We start from the raw sequence: 18005 nt of genomic DNA, 5'->3' as shown, positions 1-18005 counted from the left end.
CAAAGCTGTACAATTTTTGTGCAAGTTTTTTGTCAGAGGATATGTCCTCCCAGAGGTCTTTGAGCTCTGTTTTCTGTGATTCGGTTTTGTAGGCGGTGACATATCGTGCAACAGCAATGGAATTGTCTGCAATGTACTGTACATCAACATTGGCATTCCATAAGAGGGCAACAATTGCATTGTAATCATTCATGTACTTTGATGCTTCACTCCTTTTTATGCAGTATGTGTTTTTAGGAGATTTCCCTTTCACACTGTGTCGAACTGAAGACATGAAGCTGTTGACTTGGCCTGTTGTTGAAACTGGTCCATGGCAACCAAAGCGGCATTTGGTGGAGTATTTGCCTCTGGTAATTTCGTACTTGTTTTCTGCTAGAAGGTACAGAGCTAATTGAAACCATTGGGATTCCGCATTGCCTTCTATTTTCTGCATTATATCTATAGCTTTGGTGCTCTTTCTATAGAAAGTTCTACGACAACGCACACATACTTGGTTTGTCATTTCAGCAGATGTGCTTTTGAACTTTTGTATTTCTTTTCTGTATGTGTGATATAGAAAGTTGATAGCTGCTCTGTTGTCAGTACTGTTGTCTGAAAATGCTGGAGTTTGTAAGTGCTCTTCAGTTCTACAGTATTTCCTTTGGATGTGCTCAATTTCATCGAGCACTTGTTTCGCTGTACCGTGTAAGAGAATATCATTTAAATGTTGGAGTGCTAAAGCTGTAGGTTTTGTATAGTACAGTTTGTAAACTAGATTTCGGACTGTTGAATGGTGGGTTGGCAACATTTTAATACAGCGGAAGGTGCTTTTGCAAGCTGGTCCAGAAATACAGGCGAAGGAATGTCCTCTTATTCCAGTGTAGTTGCGCACTGGACAAGAGTCCATAGTTTGTAGTATTTTCATTTTTCTTTTGTCGTTGCCTTAGACATACTGATTGAGGAATTGCTGCACATTTTTGATTAGGCATTGGCGAACATTGCACATTGATGTGCAAGGCCATTTGTAGGTCAGGCGTGTTGGTTTGGTGGATTGAAGAGTGACATCTAAGTTTGATGGGGATATTTCTGAAAGCAGCGTTTCCTCTTCCATCATGGTATTGTGCATCTTTTCATAGCCTCGTCCAGTCCGATGTAAGGCAATTTGGTTAGTTTGTTGTTGTTTGTATGATTCTTCATTGAAGTATGGCTCTGTGTTGGTGGTGCGACTCCACTCACCTGTACAGATGTGGCCAAAGGTATCAGTGCTGAGATTGCATTTGTTTCGAAGTACTGCTTGCAATTCACAAATTAATCTTGTTAGTGGTTTCATTCTCTTCAAAATTACTATAAACAATTTCCGCTTTACGCTTATAGCGCTGTCTACAAGAGTTTTAGGGTGACTTTTCTGCGGTAGGTTTTGAGGGTTGAGCGTGATTTCTGCCCTCTACTTTTAAGGTTCTGAAGGACTCTGTGGTGGAACATTTTTTGTAAAAATACTTTTTTAGAATGCTTGGTTGTGATTACATTACCATTTGTATGTGCTCTCTTAGCAGTCGTGTGTGTTGCACTGTACTTAGTGGTTTTGTTTTCATTCACACATTTTGCTAGATCACCTACACTGTCTTTACTGGTAGATGCATCAATTTCCCTTAATGACTGAATTACCTCTTCTCCTTCACCTTTCTGTTCACGTTGAGCTTGCAGTGGATGGCTACTTTCTGTGTTTGTAGGTTGCGTGGCTCTCTTTCTGCGTTGCTTTCTACTGAGTTTCTGTTTGGAAGGCATTGTGTAGTAGCTGTTGGCGAAGAAAGGGAAGTGTGGGTGTGCACATTTTTACATGTATATGTGTGCAATGTGTGTCAGTGGGTGAATGGGAGTGTAGGCAGCCATTTAACTGCAAGTGTGTCGCTGTGCAGTGGTGTGTAAGTTTAGGCTAGGGACCCTATGTTAGTATGTTGGCATTATTCTAATGGTGGTGACATAACAAACACTTAGCACCTGTAGAGGTGTTATCAGTAACAATAAAGTACATACTGGTGGATGGGCACACATCTATATGCTACAGTACAACAGTAGTGCACTCGTTTAGTAAGACATACACGACTATGCTGCTATTGTACTTTGTTGATTGCTGAGAGTAGGTTTATTGCAGCCTGTATTTTGAAGTGCACACCCCAGTGGCTTTCCAGAGACTGGAGGGTACTGCTCCTGTATAAGAAGATGGTAAGAATGTAGGTTGGCTAATGGCATAGTGCTTACATTTGTAAATTACATTCTGCAAAACTATAGGGGGATGACTTGGCAGGAAGTGTGTGTGTATAAATGGAAGGCTTACAATATGTAGGGCACTTGACAGCAGAAACATTTTTGTTAAGGGAGTAGGTGTGCTATTTGGGAGTGTAGTGTATCACTTGTTATGAAAAACGTGCAGAAAGATGTACAGAGTGCAAAGCACAATGTTTTTGTGCGTCCATTTGCATGCAGTTCTTTGCATGTGTATGCTTAGGCATTGCTTCTGGGTTTTAAATTTCATTATGCACAGGGTCGGACTCGGACAAGAAATAGGCCCGGTCACCCAAAGAAAAGTGGCCCACCCCTCGCCTCAAAAAAGTGGCCCACCCCTCGCCTCATAACCCTTGACCTCTGATGACATCACCGGAAGTGATGTCATTTGACCCCACCCCAAAGTGGCACCCGGGAAGTGATGAAACACTACCTTTCACCCCTTGACATAACAGGAAGTGGCATCAAATAGCATTGTTCCTAAGTACACTAAATTACTGTGAATCCAAGCAAACGTCCAAGGCAAAATGATAATATGTTATTGTCTAGCACTTACGCTTAAGCTCTTTTTTATAGAACAAATACACATACAATATCACCCAACCTGTGTTACAACTTTGTTCGATTGTGCAGCAGGTGTGCGGTAACATTAATGAAGGCAAACGTCACTTCTCTATTTGGTGCTTTCCATTATGCTGCTTACCCTATGCCTTTGTGCACTTTGTTGCGAAAGTACAGATTTTGTACAGCTACGGCATTTTCCCTTCCCATCCATGCACTTGCTGCTGTTTGTATATGTTTTTGTCTTTGCTGCATATTACCACTTTTTATGACCACCCCTCCCTTTCTGGGCACGTTGGACTCCACCCCGATGTCCGCAATCGGATGCAGTGTTCCCAACCTTTGTGCCTATTACTATACAGCCACTGGCTTCAGTATGTTGTACAGTACATCTTTACAAACTAAGCGTATCAGGTAAAAAACGAATGCAATTCAGTGATAGAAACATTCCTACAGGTACGCTATGGTAAACCCTATCACCTTTCCTCGAAAAACTATAATATACACACGTTATGATTAAAATGCCCTGCTAAAAACCTATGAAATTCACTAACAAAAAACGTTCTTGAAGGGATGTTATGGTTAAGTTGCACTACTAAAAAACCTATGAAATTCAATGGAAAAACGTTGCTACAGGGACAGTATGGTTACAGGTAAAACCTATAAACCCCGGAATTTCGCAAGTTATGGTACGGTATGCAACCATAACTCGCGCTACCACTGTGCACTGCAAGGACTAACACCCATGACATCAAAGTCCAGCTGTTTGGCTTGGGTGTAGGAGGATCTGAAGTAGGGGGTTTCTGATTAGCACCTGACACATCCATGAATATAGATCAATATTGTATTGATTCAAAGTACCAATGCCCAACCCCTGATCAGAAGACACACACCACACCCAAATATGACCGTCACTAATATTTTCCAGTATTCTACACTTGCGATCAGCTGGGCGGAAGCACTCCCAGGCATGCCCTGGGGCCCATGGTGGACACATAGAGCTGCTCCGAATTCTGGCACGCTGATAGCCCTGAGTACGCACATCACGTCGCTGCCAAGCACTCACTTGATAGTGGAAGTAACTCTGAGCCGTTATATGTTGGCCGGTTGTGGAATGAATATGCTGGTTTACCGGTGAGGAGCCTGAATTATCTACAGCTAAGAGCTGTAGGTAATTCAGCAACGCTACTGGCAAAAAATGCCAGTATTACTGGCACTGGTGCCAGTAATACTGGCGAAGTCCCCATTGGAGTCCAATGGGACTCCTTGAAATAGGAATTTACATCCAACACCAGTACTTGTAATCCGGCGGTAATACCGCTGAACCGAGTTCCTGTATCAGTATTTCAGTTTGCCTGTATCGTGGTGAATTTACCGCAGTATACCGGCAAACTTGAAATGAGCCCCATAGAATTTGAGACGACCATTGTGAAGGCAGCGGAGTGGCAATGCTCCTCCAGGCAGCAATCTTCGTTGCAGGCACTGGTGTATTCTGGTTGCTCATTGGATGATACCTCTACAACTTGCAGGTTTATTTCAAAGGAAAATCTAGATCAGGGGCTTGTGATCTGCAGCAAGTCTACTGGTATTGATGCATTTCACTTACATAAAGATCCCTCGCTTCTACTACATGCTGTGTTCCGGCACACACCAAAATAACAATATATATGTGGTAAGATGGAGAACACTGATGGGGTAAAATCTTAAGGATTGCTTTATTCTTCTGGTACAGTCCATTTAATAGCATAACAACTGTAATTACCATTATTGAACCATGGGCCCCCCCACCCCCCTCCTCGTATCAGGAATGATTTTCAGGCTCTTCCTTGTCAGCAGTGTCTCCATTCTTTCAACTTGTGACTTCTCTTGTTTTGTATTCTGGAAAGATGGCTGCTGAAAATGTGGTCATGCCGTCCCACTGGGAAATACATGTAATGCAGTTACTGAGAATGTTTAACCATGAATTTTGATAAAACAAGATCTTTCCCTCTCAGACACTATCCGGACGTGACATTGAGTATCACCTGTCCAACGTCAGCACCATATATTACGAAGATTTGACAAACGGATCCACCCTTCTGACTAGGATCGGCCACATGCTGTTGATAACTCACAACACAGAGCTGGACCCGACGGCCACCAAACCTGCAGTGAGTGAAGCCAGAGGTTTTTCATTTTTTATTACAAGGGTTTCTCTTGGTAAATGTTAAATCTTCGTAAACAGAGGGTGCTCTTAATAGTTTGGTGAATGCCTAAAACACCACCTTCTATCTACCCAACCCGTTACCCACATCCAATTTCCAAGCTTTTTTTTGCCAATGATCCTTACTGCATATAAAAGATTGTCAACTGTGAAAGTTATATTGAGGTAAAATAGTATGAATTACCAGAATAGAGATGTCTTACGGAAACCGATCACAGTTTTACAACCCTTGGATTGGTAGGTTAGTGTGATTGGCAGATGCCTGCAGTGGGATCTCTGAACTTAGTAAAATTCAAAATGGAGTTAGCAGAGTCACAGTACTGCTGAACCTAGGTTACTAAACAAAAAGATGGCCATCTCAACAAAATGTCTGAGCGACCCTTACTGAGACGGTGAGGACACTTCTAGGTTCCCGCATGAGCACTTTCTTGTTGTAAACTATAGTCCTTGAGCTCTGATGGCAAAGCTCAATATACACTGGCCACAGGCTTTTCACCTATGTGCACTGGCTGCATCCCTGTTATATCTTGATTGTCGTGAAGATTATGAAAGCCTCCATCCCCAAGTACCACACAGGGAGATACTAAAACAACTCCCTGTGCGATCCTTGAGGGAACGCCGGAAATCCCCGTGACCGCTGTAAGGCAAGCAAGGGTTTAGTACAGCACAATGGCAAGAACAGACAATGACCAGAATGTATGCTGGGAATCACCGATGGGCTTACCTAAGTGGAAGGAGGGCGGGGTATCAACTATACCCTGTGTTGGGACAGACAGAGCAGGAGGCGAGGAGGCGTTCCATGCACTAGCAGTGTGTGACTGGCGGCAACAAGCGGTGGAAAACACTGGTTAACACTCTGGATGGACACACGCGGTGACACCTGTGTGAGCCGTGGTTGCGGGCTCAAGTGTAACAATGGAGCGGGGCAGTCCAAAAGCAATCCAAAGAGTTCCGAGGTCAGAAGCCAAAGAGCACAACAAAGTCTGAGGGATAATCCGAAGGAAAACCAGTTAGCAGTCTGGAAGTCAGAAGACCAGAAGCAACAAGAATCAGACCGTAATCCAGGGCAGAGGTAAGAGGAATCCGTTAAGCTCTCCGTAGTCCGAAACGTGATCAAGAAAGTACGATAACGCCAAACAGTGTCGAAATGAAACAGCTGTGAAGCACTGTGCAAACATGTAATTGCCGTTTTTAACTGCGCTGGGTAGTCAGGTGATCAAACGCCTTAGTGTCACGTGATGCACGGCCCCCCAAGCGCTTCCGCATCACGTGTTCCGTGGCAACAACAACCGGCCGGCCCCTCCTGGTCACATGGTGCGGAACTGAGCTGAGCCGGAGGCTACGCCGAACTGTTGCAAGACCCCAAGGCAGCTGCCAATGGAGAAACGGACGCAGGGACCTCGGGCGACCATCCATGCCCGTCTGCCTCCATGTGCGCTGCCAATGGATACCATGCTGCTGCCGCCCTGACTGGGTAAGTGAGGGTAAATGGGCAGAAGGGGAACTGGAATGACGGGAACATAGAGGGGCATTGGCACCGGAGTGATGGGAACCTGCATATGGGACAATCTGCATGACAGAGCCTCCCCCCAAAGGCCCACGACCCCGTGGGCTGGACGGAGAATCCGGATGGAACTGGGTGACTAGACGAGGGGCATGGACATCCCGGGCAGGAACCCATGAGCGGTCCTCAGGGCCATAACCCAACCAGTCCACTAGATACTGTAATCGCCCCCTAAGGAAACGGGAACCCAGAATCGCGCTAACCTCAAACTCGTCAGGGGCCACAACAGACACAGGGGCCGGAGGCATGACAATGCGGGTGGGGTCAGGGCAGGGTTTGAGCAAAGAGGTGTGAAATACCGGATGAATGCGCCAAGTAGCAGGGACTGAGAGACGATAGGCAACCGGATTCAGGACCTTGCCCACCCGGTAAGGACCAACAAATCGAGGGAGGAGTTTGCGGCAACCGGGTATGCGCAGGTGACGAGTAGACAACAAAACGCGGTCCCCTACACGGGACCCTCAACCCGCCTCTCGTCAGCCGCCGCTTTCATGGACGACTGGGCCTCCCGCAGATGGGAAATAGTGCGGGCATGGACAGTGGCAAGAACCTTGAGCACAAGCAGTAGCAGCAGGAGTACAAGACAACGAAAGGTGAGGAAAAGGAAGGGTCCGGGGATGCTGGCCATAGAGAGAATAAAACGGGGAGAAGCCAGTGGAGGAATGCAAAGCGTTGTTGTATGCAAACTCAGCGAGATGTAATAAACTGAGCCAGGACTTCTGGTGCTGTAAAGACAAACAATGCAAGTATTGCTCCATGGCCTGGTTCACCCTCTCCGTCTGTCCATCGGTTTCTGGGTGGTAAGCGGAGGAGAACCGGGCATCAATACCAAGCAATTTTGTGAGGGCCTGCCAGAAGCGGGACGTGAACTGTGATCCCCTATCAGACACCAGAACCGAAGGGAGCCCAAATAGACAAAAAACAAACTTAAAGAACAGGTTGGCCAAAGTGGGGGCAGAAGGGATGCCTGAACAGGGTATAAAGCGGGCCATCTTTGTGTACGAGTCCACCACCACCCACACCGTGTCGTAACCTCGTACCCAGGGTAAATCGGTAACAAAATCCATTGTGAGGGTATGCCAAGGTTCCGGGGGCACAGGCAAGGGCTGAAGTAGGCCCAACGGGCGACCTCTACTTGATTTGCATTGGGCGCACACTGAACATGTGTTCACATAGTTCTCTACATCGCGTCTCATCGACGCCCACCAGCACCAGCATTTCAACAAGGCTAGAGTGCGCTGTTGACCAGGGTGCCCATTGATGGCGGCGTCGTGAGACCACTCCAATGCCAGGTTCCAGGTATCGCTGGTGGGCAGCACCAGTCTCTCCTGTACAAAAGGCAGTCCGTCGTGAAATACGGGATCCCACTCGGATAACTGGTGTGGGTGTTAGGAAACCCAGAGACGTATGGCAGACAACATGGGCTGTGAGGGTGTGCAAATGCAAACCACGTGGCCCTGAACAAGTACGGTTTCTGGAAAGATCGGAAGAGATACCCCCCCCAGGTGAGCGAGACAATGCATCTGCCTTGCCGTGGGACACACCTGGCCTGTGTTTGATTAGGAAGTCATAGGCTGCAAAAAACAGGTGCCATCGCACATGCCGGCTATTGACACACTTGAGGGAAGCGAGGTCCTGCAAGTTCCGATGGTCTGTGTACACAATGGTTTGGTGCTTAACCCCTAAAAGGTGATGCCTCCATACTTGGAATGCGTCTTTGATAGCAAGGAGTTCCTTCTCTGTGACCGTATAGTGCGATTCAGCAGAGGTGAATTTGCTTGAATAGTATGCCACAGGGTGTAGGCGGCCAGATGCGGGGCAGGGTTGGGAAAGTACGGCGCCCAATGCAAAAGACAAAGCGTCTGCCTCCACCACAAAGGGAAGTTCCGGGTCTGGGTGTTGGAGGACAGGGGCCGTGGTGAAGGAGGATTTGAGCAACTCAAAGACCGCTTGCTGTTCAGGAGATCATGTGAAGGGAACGTGAGGGCTGGTCAGGGCCGTAAGTGGTGCCACGATTGAGGAGAAACCCGGAATGAATCGCTGATAGAAGTTGGCGAATCCGAGGAATGACTGCAGGGATTTGAGATTCACCGGACCAGGCCAGTCCAAGACAGCACGGATCTTTGACTGATTCATAGTTTGCCCTTCCGGTGAGATGTGGAAGCTCAAGAACTCTACCTCCTTGGTATGGAATTGACATTTCTCTAGTTTAGCGAAGAGAGCGTTCTTGCGCAATCGGGACAACACTTCTCTGACGTGGACAACGTGTTCCTCCAGAGAAGAGGAAAACACAAGTATGTCGTCCCGGTAGACCACGACATAAGTGTCCAAGATGTCACTGAACACATCGTCCATAATCTGCTGGAATGCAGCTGGGGCATTACACAACCCGAAGGGCATAACTGTGTATTCGTATAGACCCTGTCGGGTGCAAAATGCCATCTTCCACTCGTCTTCCTCACGGATACGAATCAAGTTGTATGCCCCCCAGAGGTCTAGTTTGGAAAAAATAGAAGCGCGAGTTAACCGATCCAGGAACGGGGTTATGAGAGGAATCGGGTAACGGTTCTTAACCGTGATGGCGTTTAGACGCCTGTAATCCACACAAGGGCGAAGATCTCCCTCCTTTTTTGGAACGAAAAAGATCGGGCTCGATGCGGGTGAGGTAGAAGGGCATATGTGGCCCAGAGGCAGAGCCTTTTGTATGTAGTCCTTTAAAGCCAGGTCTTCGGAAGGAGAGAGGGAGTAGACCCGACCTTTGGGTATTGGAGAATGGGGACCAGGTCTATGGGACAGTCGTATGGTCTGTGCGGGGCTAGGCCCTCCGCTGAACCTCCGTCAAACACTGCCCGAAAATCATGATAAACTGTGGGGTTGCTAGCCAGTACTGCACCAATAGTATGTGGGACTTGTGCAAGTGGTTTGTTGTCCTCAGCCACAGCAAGAAGGGCAATCGCACCTAGTGCTCGTGATGGTGTAGGCACCCCCTCGGTTTCTACGAGACAATAATATTGGCAAACTTCAGATTCAAAAAGGACTTGACGAGTTCCCCAGTTGATAAGCGGGTTGTGCTGCCGGAACCAGGGTATACCCAGGATGACCCCGAACTGGGGTGTGGATATGAGATCGGATGTAAGTGTTTCCCTGTGGGTATCCTGAATGACTACCTCAAAAGGGGCGGTCTGTTGCCTGATCGGGCTGGAAGCAAGGGACGTCCCATCCACGGCTTGCACTCGTTCAGGGCACTTCTTGGTTACTAGGGGTAAGTTGAGAGCATTAGCCAGTGTTATGTCAATAAAGCAGCCTGTGGCCCCTGAGTCAATAACTATCTGAACGGAATGTGTGGTGTCAGGGTTTGGTTTCAATAGAGCATGGACTATGACAGGTCTTATGGACCCAAACGCGGGAGTTGAATCAGAGGGGGACTGATGAGTGCTTGCCCTGACCCCCAACTTCAGCGGCGAGCTTTCTAAAAACCCTGGTTCTTGTACTTTGGGCGATGTGGGCAGTCTTTGACATAATGTCCGTTGAGGCCACAGTAAAAGCAGACATTGTCTGCTCTCCGACGTTCCCGTTCCGTGATGGTTATAGGACTATGTAGCCCACCAACCTGCATGGGTTCACTGTGTGCTTCAGATAGAGGGAGAGTATGAGCACCAGAAAATCCAGCTCCGCCCTCTGCTCGGTTCTTTGAGCGTCAACCTGCAAAGCGAGGTCTACCAGATCGGGATATAACGCCAGGAGTGACAGTACCACCGAAATGGCATCTTGCAAGGAGCTACTTAACCCCCTAATAGAATACCACGGCCTTCTTGTTCTCAGCCCAGGAGGTCTCTGCTGATAGCTGGTTAAAGCGAGTTATGTATTCTATGAGGGATAGTTTACCCTGGGCAAGATCCAGTAGCTCCATATCCTGGGACTGGACCTTGTGCCTCGTGTCAAACACCTTGGACATTTCGCCCACCAATAGGTCAAAATCATAAAGGGCTGGGTGGTCATTTTCTAACAGTGGATTCGCCCAGGTAGCTGCGACGCCGGACAAATGGGACAACATAAAGGCAGCCTTGGTGGTGGAGTCAGGGAACGCCTGAGGTCGGCAGAGGAAATGGAGCTTACATTGGTTCAGAAAAGTGCAGAACTTCCTGGGGTCACCGGGATATCTTTTGGGGGCTGCTAACGGGAAAGGGGTAGGAACCACCACTGGTATGGGGGCGGATGGAGTGCCAGAGGGACCCGGTGCCTGTGGTGTTGTATCCCCGAATTCAGGATCAGCTGGCAGGGGGTGGCGTGTGCTCTGAAGGGAGTCAAGGTGATGATGGATGGCCGTTGTGGCTGCAGCCATGTCCGCCCTTAGGACAGTGACTGCTTGCACCAAAGCGGCCATGGGGTCTCCGGCTGAGGCCTCCATAATCCGGACGACAAATCAGGCTTCACAGTCAGTTATATCTTGATTGTCGTGAAGATTATGAAAGCCTTCGTCCCCAAGTACCACAAAGGGAGATACTAAAACAACTCCCTGTGTGATCCTTGAGGCCACAGGTGTTGAGTGCTGGAGTATCAGGAACCAGGAACACCTGAAACCTCCCTGACCGCTGTAAGGCAAGCAAGGGTTTAGTACAGAACAATGGCAAGAACAGACAATGACCAGAATGTATGCTGGGAATCACTGATGGGCTTACCTAGGTGGAAGGAGGGCGGGATGTCAACCATACCCTGTGTTGGGACAGACAGAGCAGGAGGTGTTCCATGCACCAGCAGTGTGTGACTGGCGGCAGCAAGCGGTGGAAACACTGGTCAGCACTTTGGATGGACACACGCTGTGACTCCTGTGTGAGCTGCGGTTGCGGGCTCAGGCGTAACAATGGAGCGGGGCAGTCCAAAAGCAATCCAAAGAGTTCCGAGGTCAGAAGCCAAAGAGCCCAACAAAGTCCGAGGGATAATCCGTAGTAAAACCAGTTAGCAGTCCGGGAGTCAGAAGACCAGAAGCAACAAGAAGCAGACGGTAATCCAGGGGAGAAGCAAGAGGAATCCGTTATGCTCTCCGCAGTCCGAAACCGTGATCAAGAAAGTACGATAACGCCAAACAGTGTCGAAATTAAACAGCTGTGAAGCACCGCGCAAGCGTGTAATCGCCGTTTATTATGTCAAGTAGCAAATTTTCATTAGTCCAACGCAGGAGCTGCTCACAATATAGTTTATTTACTTTTGAGTTGCGCGCGAATGTGCCTTTAAATCTACAGACATAACACGAAACCATTTCATATAGAAACATGTCGTTTACCTTGAAGTTTATTTGCTTTGAATCGCGCGTGCTCGCGAGTTGAACTGAAACTAACTTTATGAAAACGGACACGTTATCAAACTAACACAAACCTTTTTTCCTATTTTAAAGCAACTGGAAACTCTCCATTTAACTGAAAATATAGTCCAAAAAAAATAGTTATTAAAAAATGAAATTTCATGAAGTATACTTAGCTTAGGGTTCTGTCATAAACTTGACTCTTAGATTTATCTTCTCTTGACTTTTTCAGAAGGAGTTGATTGAGACTTGACTCAGATGTAAATTCCTCTCTTTTCTTCAATACTTTTCTCAGATAATTCTCACAAGGACCAAAAAGATGAGAGAGAAATAAAACATGACCTGTTCAGTAGACTAAATTGATGAAAGGCAGTTTAGAATGTTGAGAATCAAACCTAGCCCAGTTCATTACCCAATCAGAACTCCTGTTTTTGCCCTCCATTCAGTTAACCAATCAGAACTCCTTTTCTAAACCTCCATCTTGGATTGGGGTTTCATCATTACTCTGAAGACAGCAGTTAAGGCCCAAACCAATTCTAAAGGAAAATGTAAACCACTCAAACAATCAACATACAGTAAAGTATAAATTATCTAACTGACTTCCTAGATTTATTAAGAGACCTGACAGTACCCCCTCTCCAAGCCCTCCCTCCTGGACCAGGTTTGAGAGGAAACTTTCTATGAAATTTGGCAACTAAAATTGGAGCATGGACATCATTAGCAGACTCCCAAGAACGTTCCTCTGGACCAAATCCTTTCCAATCAATCAAATACTGGAGTTTCCCACGACTGTTCCTAGAATCCAAAATGGCTCTGACCTCAAATTCTTCGGTTTTATCTTCAACTAAAATTGAACTAGGAGGGGTTCCTAATCTAGTACCCTCAAAGAAATGGTTTTAACTGACTAATGTGAAATGTTGGGTGTACTTTTAAGTTTTCAGGAAGTTTTAGTTTTACTGCCACAGGATTTATTACCGTTTCTATCTCAAAAGGTCCTACAAATCTTTGACAAAATTTAGTTCTGCTCTTGATTTTAAGATTCTTAGTAGATAACCAGACCTTTTCCCCAACCTTAAATTCTGGACCAGATTTGCGCTTGGAATCTGCGAATCGCTTATAGCGAGCTTTACTAAGTTGAAGAGCTTTAACCGCTCTGTTCAAATTCTCCCTCATTGCCTGTAATCTAATCTCAACTGCTGGACTACTGACATTTTTCTCAACCTGATCTCTAAGGAAACGGGGATGAAAACCACGACTGCAGAAAAAAGGTGACATAGATGTAGAATCTTTTGTAGAATTATTGTATGCAAATTCTGCTACCCAAATTAGGTCTACCCAACTGTCTCCAGCCTGTAGATAACATCTCAAATACTTTTCTAATTCTTGATTTACTCTTTTTACCTGACCATTACTCTCTGGATGATATCCAGAGGTTAGATGTATTTCCACTCCTAGGTTCTTACAAAAAGACTTCCAAAATTTTGAAATGAATTGAGCCCCCCTGTCAGAAATCACTTGACTAGGTAATCCATGCAATCTAACTATGTCTTGTGAAAAATGTGCTAATTTATGTGCAGTAACTTCTCCTTTAATTGCAATAAAATGGCTTTCTTTGGTAAGTAAATCTACCACTACCAAGATGGTAGAACAACCTTGATCCTTAGGGAGATCGACAATGAAATCCATTGAAATGGTATGCCACGGATGTGGTGGTATTGGAAGAGGATTCCAAAAGTCCAAATGGTTTACCAACTTGTGATTTGGAACGAATACAGGTTTCACAAGTTTTAACAAAATTTAAAATGTCTTTTCTCATTGAATTCCACCAAAATCCCCTCCTGACTAACTCTAAGGTCTTTCTAAAACCTGGATGACCAGAGAGCTTGGATTCGTGGCAATCTATTTAAATCCTTTCTCGAAGTTTCTCGGAGGGAAGATATAATCTATTATCAAAATAGGGTAACCCATCTTTTATCTTTCTAACTGGATCCATTCTAACCCATTCATTCATTTGTTCTGCAGTCATACACTCTAAAATCTCTTTAGATAAACTTCCTGCTTCACTAATTCCTGCTACAATGAAATGTTCAGAAGAGATGATAGGTTGTTGATCAATTTCTTTCAATTGTTCACTACCTGGGAACTGACGAGAAAGCGCATCTGCTTTTCCATTTTGTCTTCCGGGTTTAAAAGTAATTATAAAATCATAATCGGAGAAGAACAAAGACCATCTTAATTGTCTTGGTGTTAAAGTTTTGGCTGATTTCAAGAATAAAAGATTTCTACGATCCGTTAAAACGGTAACAGTATGTCTGGCTCCTTTCAAATAATGGCACCATTCCTCAAAGGCCTGCTTAATAGCTAAAAGCTCTCGATCCATGATAGTATAATTGATTTCAGCTGAAGTGAACTTTTTGGAAAAATAAGCAACCGGATGAAGTTGTCCAGTGATTTCATGCCTTTGAGAAAGAACTGCTCCCATAGCCAAATTGGAGGCGTCAGCCTCAACAAAAAAAGGCTTAGAGAGATCTGGATGTAAGAGAATTGGTTTAGTAATGAAACTATCTTTCAAGATCTGAAACGCTTTCTCAGCTTCTTTATCCCAAACAAACTTAACTCCTTTCTTAAGAAGTTTAGTAATAGGAGTAATTATTAGAGAGAAACCCTCAATAAAACGTCTATAAAAATTGGCAAAGCCCAAAAACCTCTGCACCTCCTTAACCTTGGTAGGAGAAGGCCAGTCTCTAACCGCTTGAATCTTCTTGTCATCCATCTCCAAACCACCAGGAGTTATTACAAAACCAAGATATTCAACGGTTGAAGTGTGAAACTGACTTTTTTCTAGTTTTGCAAATAGATGGTTATCTCTCAACTTTTGTAGAACCAATTTAACATGATTCTGATGTTGTTCTAGATTCTGCAAGTAAATTAAAATATCGTCAATGTAGACAACAACAAAAATGTCCAGAAATTCTCGTAAGACTTCATTAACAAAAAACTGAAAAGCTGCTGGAGCATTACATAAGCCGAACGGCATAACTAAATATTCAAATAATCCATACTTCGCCTTGAAAGCTGTCTTCCATTCATCTCCTTCTTTTACCCGAACCAGATGATAAGCCCCTCTCAAATCCATCTTAGAAAAAATTTCTGCTCCTTGTATTTGATCTAACATTACTGAAATCAAAGGAAGAGGATATCTATTTTTAACTGTTACCTTATTAAGTGCTCTATAATCTATACAAGTTCTTAATGTTCCTTCTTTCTTAGGGACAAAAAATAAAGGTGAAGCTACCGGTGATTGAGAATGCCTAATGAATCCCTTTGCTAAATTTTCTGAGAGATATTCTTTAAGATAATCATTTTCTTTTTCAGTTAATGCATAGACTCTACAAGGTAAAGTTGCTCCTGGTTGCAAATCGATTTTACAATCGAATGATCTATGAGGAGGAAGACCTCCTGCTTCAACCTCATCAAAAACATCACTATATTCTTTATAACAATCTGGTAACTCTCCCATAACAGCTCCAATGGTGTGTGAATGTAAAATTGATCCCACTTCTCCTAAAAATCTGGCACTCTTCTCATCTTCAACTTGCAATTTATTTGAAAATTTCACATCAAAACAATGTTCCTTACAAAAACTGGAGTTTAAATCCATCACCCTTCTTCCCCAATCTATTAAGGGATTATGAAATGTTAGCCAAGGCATGCCTAAAATTATCTTCAATTGTGGAGCATCGATAATCTCAAAAACCAATTCCTCTCCATGGTTATCTGCCATAATCATAATCAAAGGAGATGTTTCATGAGTGATTGGACCAGAGGTTAATGCAGATCCATCAACAGAACTAACCTGCTCAGTCAAAATCTTTTTAACTAGAGGGATGCCTAAACTTTTCGCTACTTGCCAATCCATAAAATTTCCAGTCGCTCCAGAATCTATTACCACTGGACACCCTACCCACCAAATTATTTTCAAAAATCAAGGATACATTTATTGTAATATGAGGAACTGCTGCCTGTAGAGTATTAGCCACTTGATGATTCTTGCCACTGAAAGTTTGTACCTTTCTTGGAGTATAAGGGCAATTTCCAAGAAAATGTCCGCTCCTTCCACAATAAAGGCAGAGATTATTATTCCTTCGTCTTTCTCATTCTTCTTTTGAAAGAGGTCCTCGATTCTTTGTCGACCCCTCAAAACCTTTAGACTTCAATTCCCTATTTACAAATTCTTGTCTAGATCTATCTGATTTAAAGTTAGATTTACTTTCTTGCCAAATATCGCCCTTCCTACGCTCAATTCTCCTTTCATTTAAACGATAATCTATTTGTATGACTAGGTCCATTAGCGCATCACAAGAGGTGGGTCTATTTACTATTCCCGACAAAGCATCTTTTAATTCATCCTTCAATCCTCTGTAAAACAATGAAGCTCTCTTTTCCTCTGGCCAATTACTTTCAATAACTAAAGTTTTAAACTGAGTGATATAACTCACTAACTCTCTGTTCCCTTGTTTTATCTCCAGTAATTCCCCATCAACTTGTAAAGATTCTTGGCGTTTATCAAAAATTTTACTAAACTCTTCCTGAAACAACTTAAAATCATATAATGCTGGTTCTTTTCTTTTTACCAATAGTCCTTCCCAACTAGCCGCCTCTCCTGAAAGATATGATATCATAAACGTGGTCTTAGATAAATCTGAAGAAAAAACATATGTTCTACTTAGAAAATGTAATTCACACTGAGTGATAAAATTTTGAAATCTTTTAGCTTCTCCAGAAAAGCGTTCAGGAGGAGCCAAAGGTACAGGTAAAATCAAAGATTTCAAACCACCTATTGCTCCTAATTCAGATTCTCTAATCTGTCCAACTCCTTCCCTCTCTAAAACTGGAGGTTCCATAATAATTTGTTCTCTTCTTTCTATCCTCCTTTCTTCAGACATTTCCTGAATATGAGTTACTTTTATATTTAACTCCTCTATTTTCTTATTTAAAATAACATTTTCATTTATTGAAACTCGCACTTCCTCTCTCAACTCCTTAATCAAATCCCCCAAAGCTTCCATGTCTAATTTGGGATGAGGTCTCAGCAGCTCAGGCGAAGAAACAAACTTGGGCCTTTCATTCTGTCAAGTAGCAAATTTTCTTTAGTCCAACGCAGGAGCTGCTCACAATATAGTTTATTTACTTTTGAGTTGCGCGCGAATGTGCCTTTAAATCTACAGACATAACACGAAACCATTTCATATAGAAACATGTCGTTTACCTTGAAGTTTATTTGCTTTGAATCGCGCGTGCTCGCGAGTTGAACTGAAACTAACTTTATGAAAATGGACATGTTATCAAACTAACACGAACCTTTTTTCCTATTTTAAAGCAACTGGAAACTTGTCTCCATTTAACTGAAAATATAGTACAAAAAAAACTAGTTATTAAAAAATGAAATTTCATGAAGTATACTTAGCTTAGGGTTCTGTCATAAACTTGACTCTTAGATTTATCTTCTCTTGACTTTTTCAGAAGGAGTTGATTGAGACTTGACTCAGATGTAAATTCCTCTCTTTTCTTCAATACTTTTCTCAGATAATTCTCACAAGGACCAAAAAGATGAGAGAGAAATAAAACATGACCTGTTCAGTAGACTAAATTGATGAAAGGCAGTTTAGAATGTTGAGAATCAAACCTAGCCCAGTTCATTACCCAATCAGAACTCCTGTTTTTGCCCTCCATTCAGTTAACCAATCAGAACTCCTTTTCTAAACCTCCATCTTGGATTGGGGTTTCATCATTACTCTGAAGACAGCAGTTAAGGGCCAAACCAATTCTAAAGGAAAATGTAAACCACTCAAACAATCAACATACAGTAAAGTAGAAATTATCTAACTGACTTCCTAGATTTATTAAGAGACCTGACATATAACTGCACTGGGTAGTCAGGTGATCAAACACCTTTGCGTCACGTGATGCACGTCCCCCAAGCGCTTCTGCATCACGTGTTCTGTGGTAGCAACAACCGGCTGGCCCCTCCTGGTCACGTGGTGCGGAACTGAGCTGGGCCAGAGGCTACGCTGAACTGTTGCAAGACGCTAAGGCAGCTGCCAATGGAGAAACGG

General features: G+C 44.1%; 1 protein-coding gene across 1 annotated transcript in view; it reads left to right on the top strand.

Annotated features, from left to right (window-relative positions):
* STAB2 (stabilin 2) overlaps positions 1–18005 on the top strand; it is a 1783079-nt gene that overhangs the window by 1704172 nt on the left and 60902 nt on the right. The window contains exon 65 of the mRNA XM_069629923.1: positions 4818–4973. Coding sequence (XP_069486024.1) covers positions 4818–4973 — 156 coding nt within the window. The remainder of the gene's footprint in view (positions 1–4817; positions 4974–18005) is intronic.

Source organism: Ambystoma mexicanum, chromosome 12 (assembly GCF_040938575.1).
Source record: "Ambystoma mexicanum isolate Mex_15411 chromosome 12, UKY_AmexF1_1, whole genome shotgun sequence".
NCBI classification, from domain to species: Eukaryota; Metazoa; Chordata; class Amphibia; order Caudata; family Ambystomatidae; genus Ambystoma; species Ambystoma mexicanum.
The sequence above is the reverse complement of the archived record's forward strand: the minus strand, read 5'-3'. Positions and strand labels throughout refer to the sequence as shown.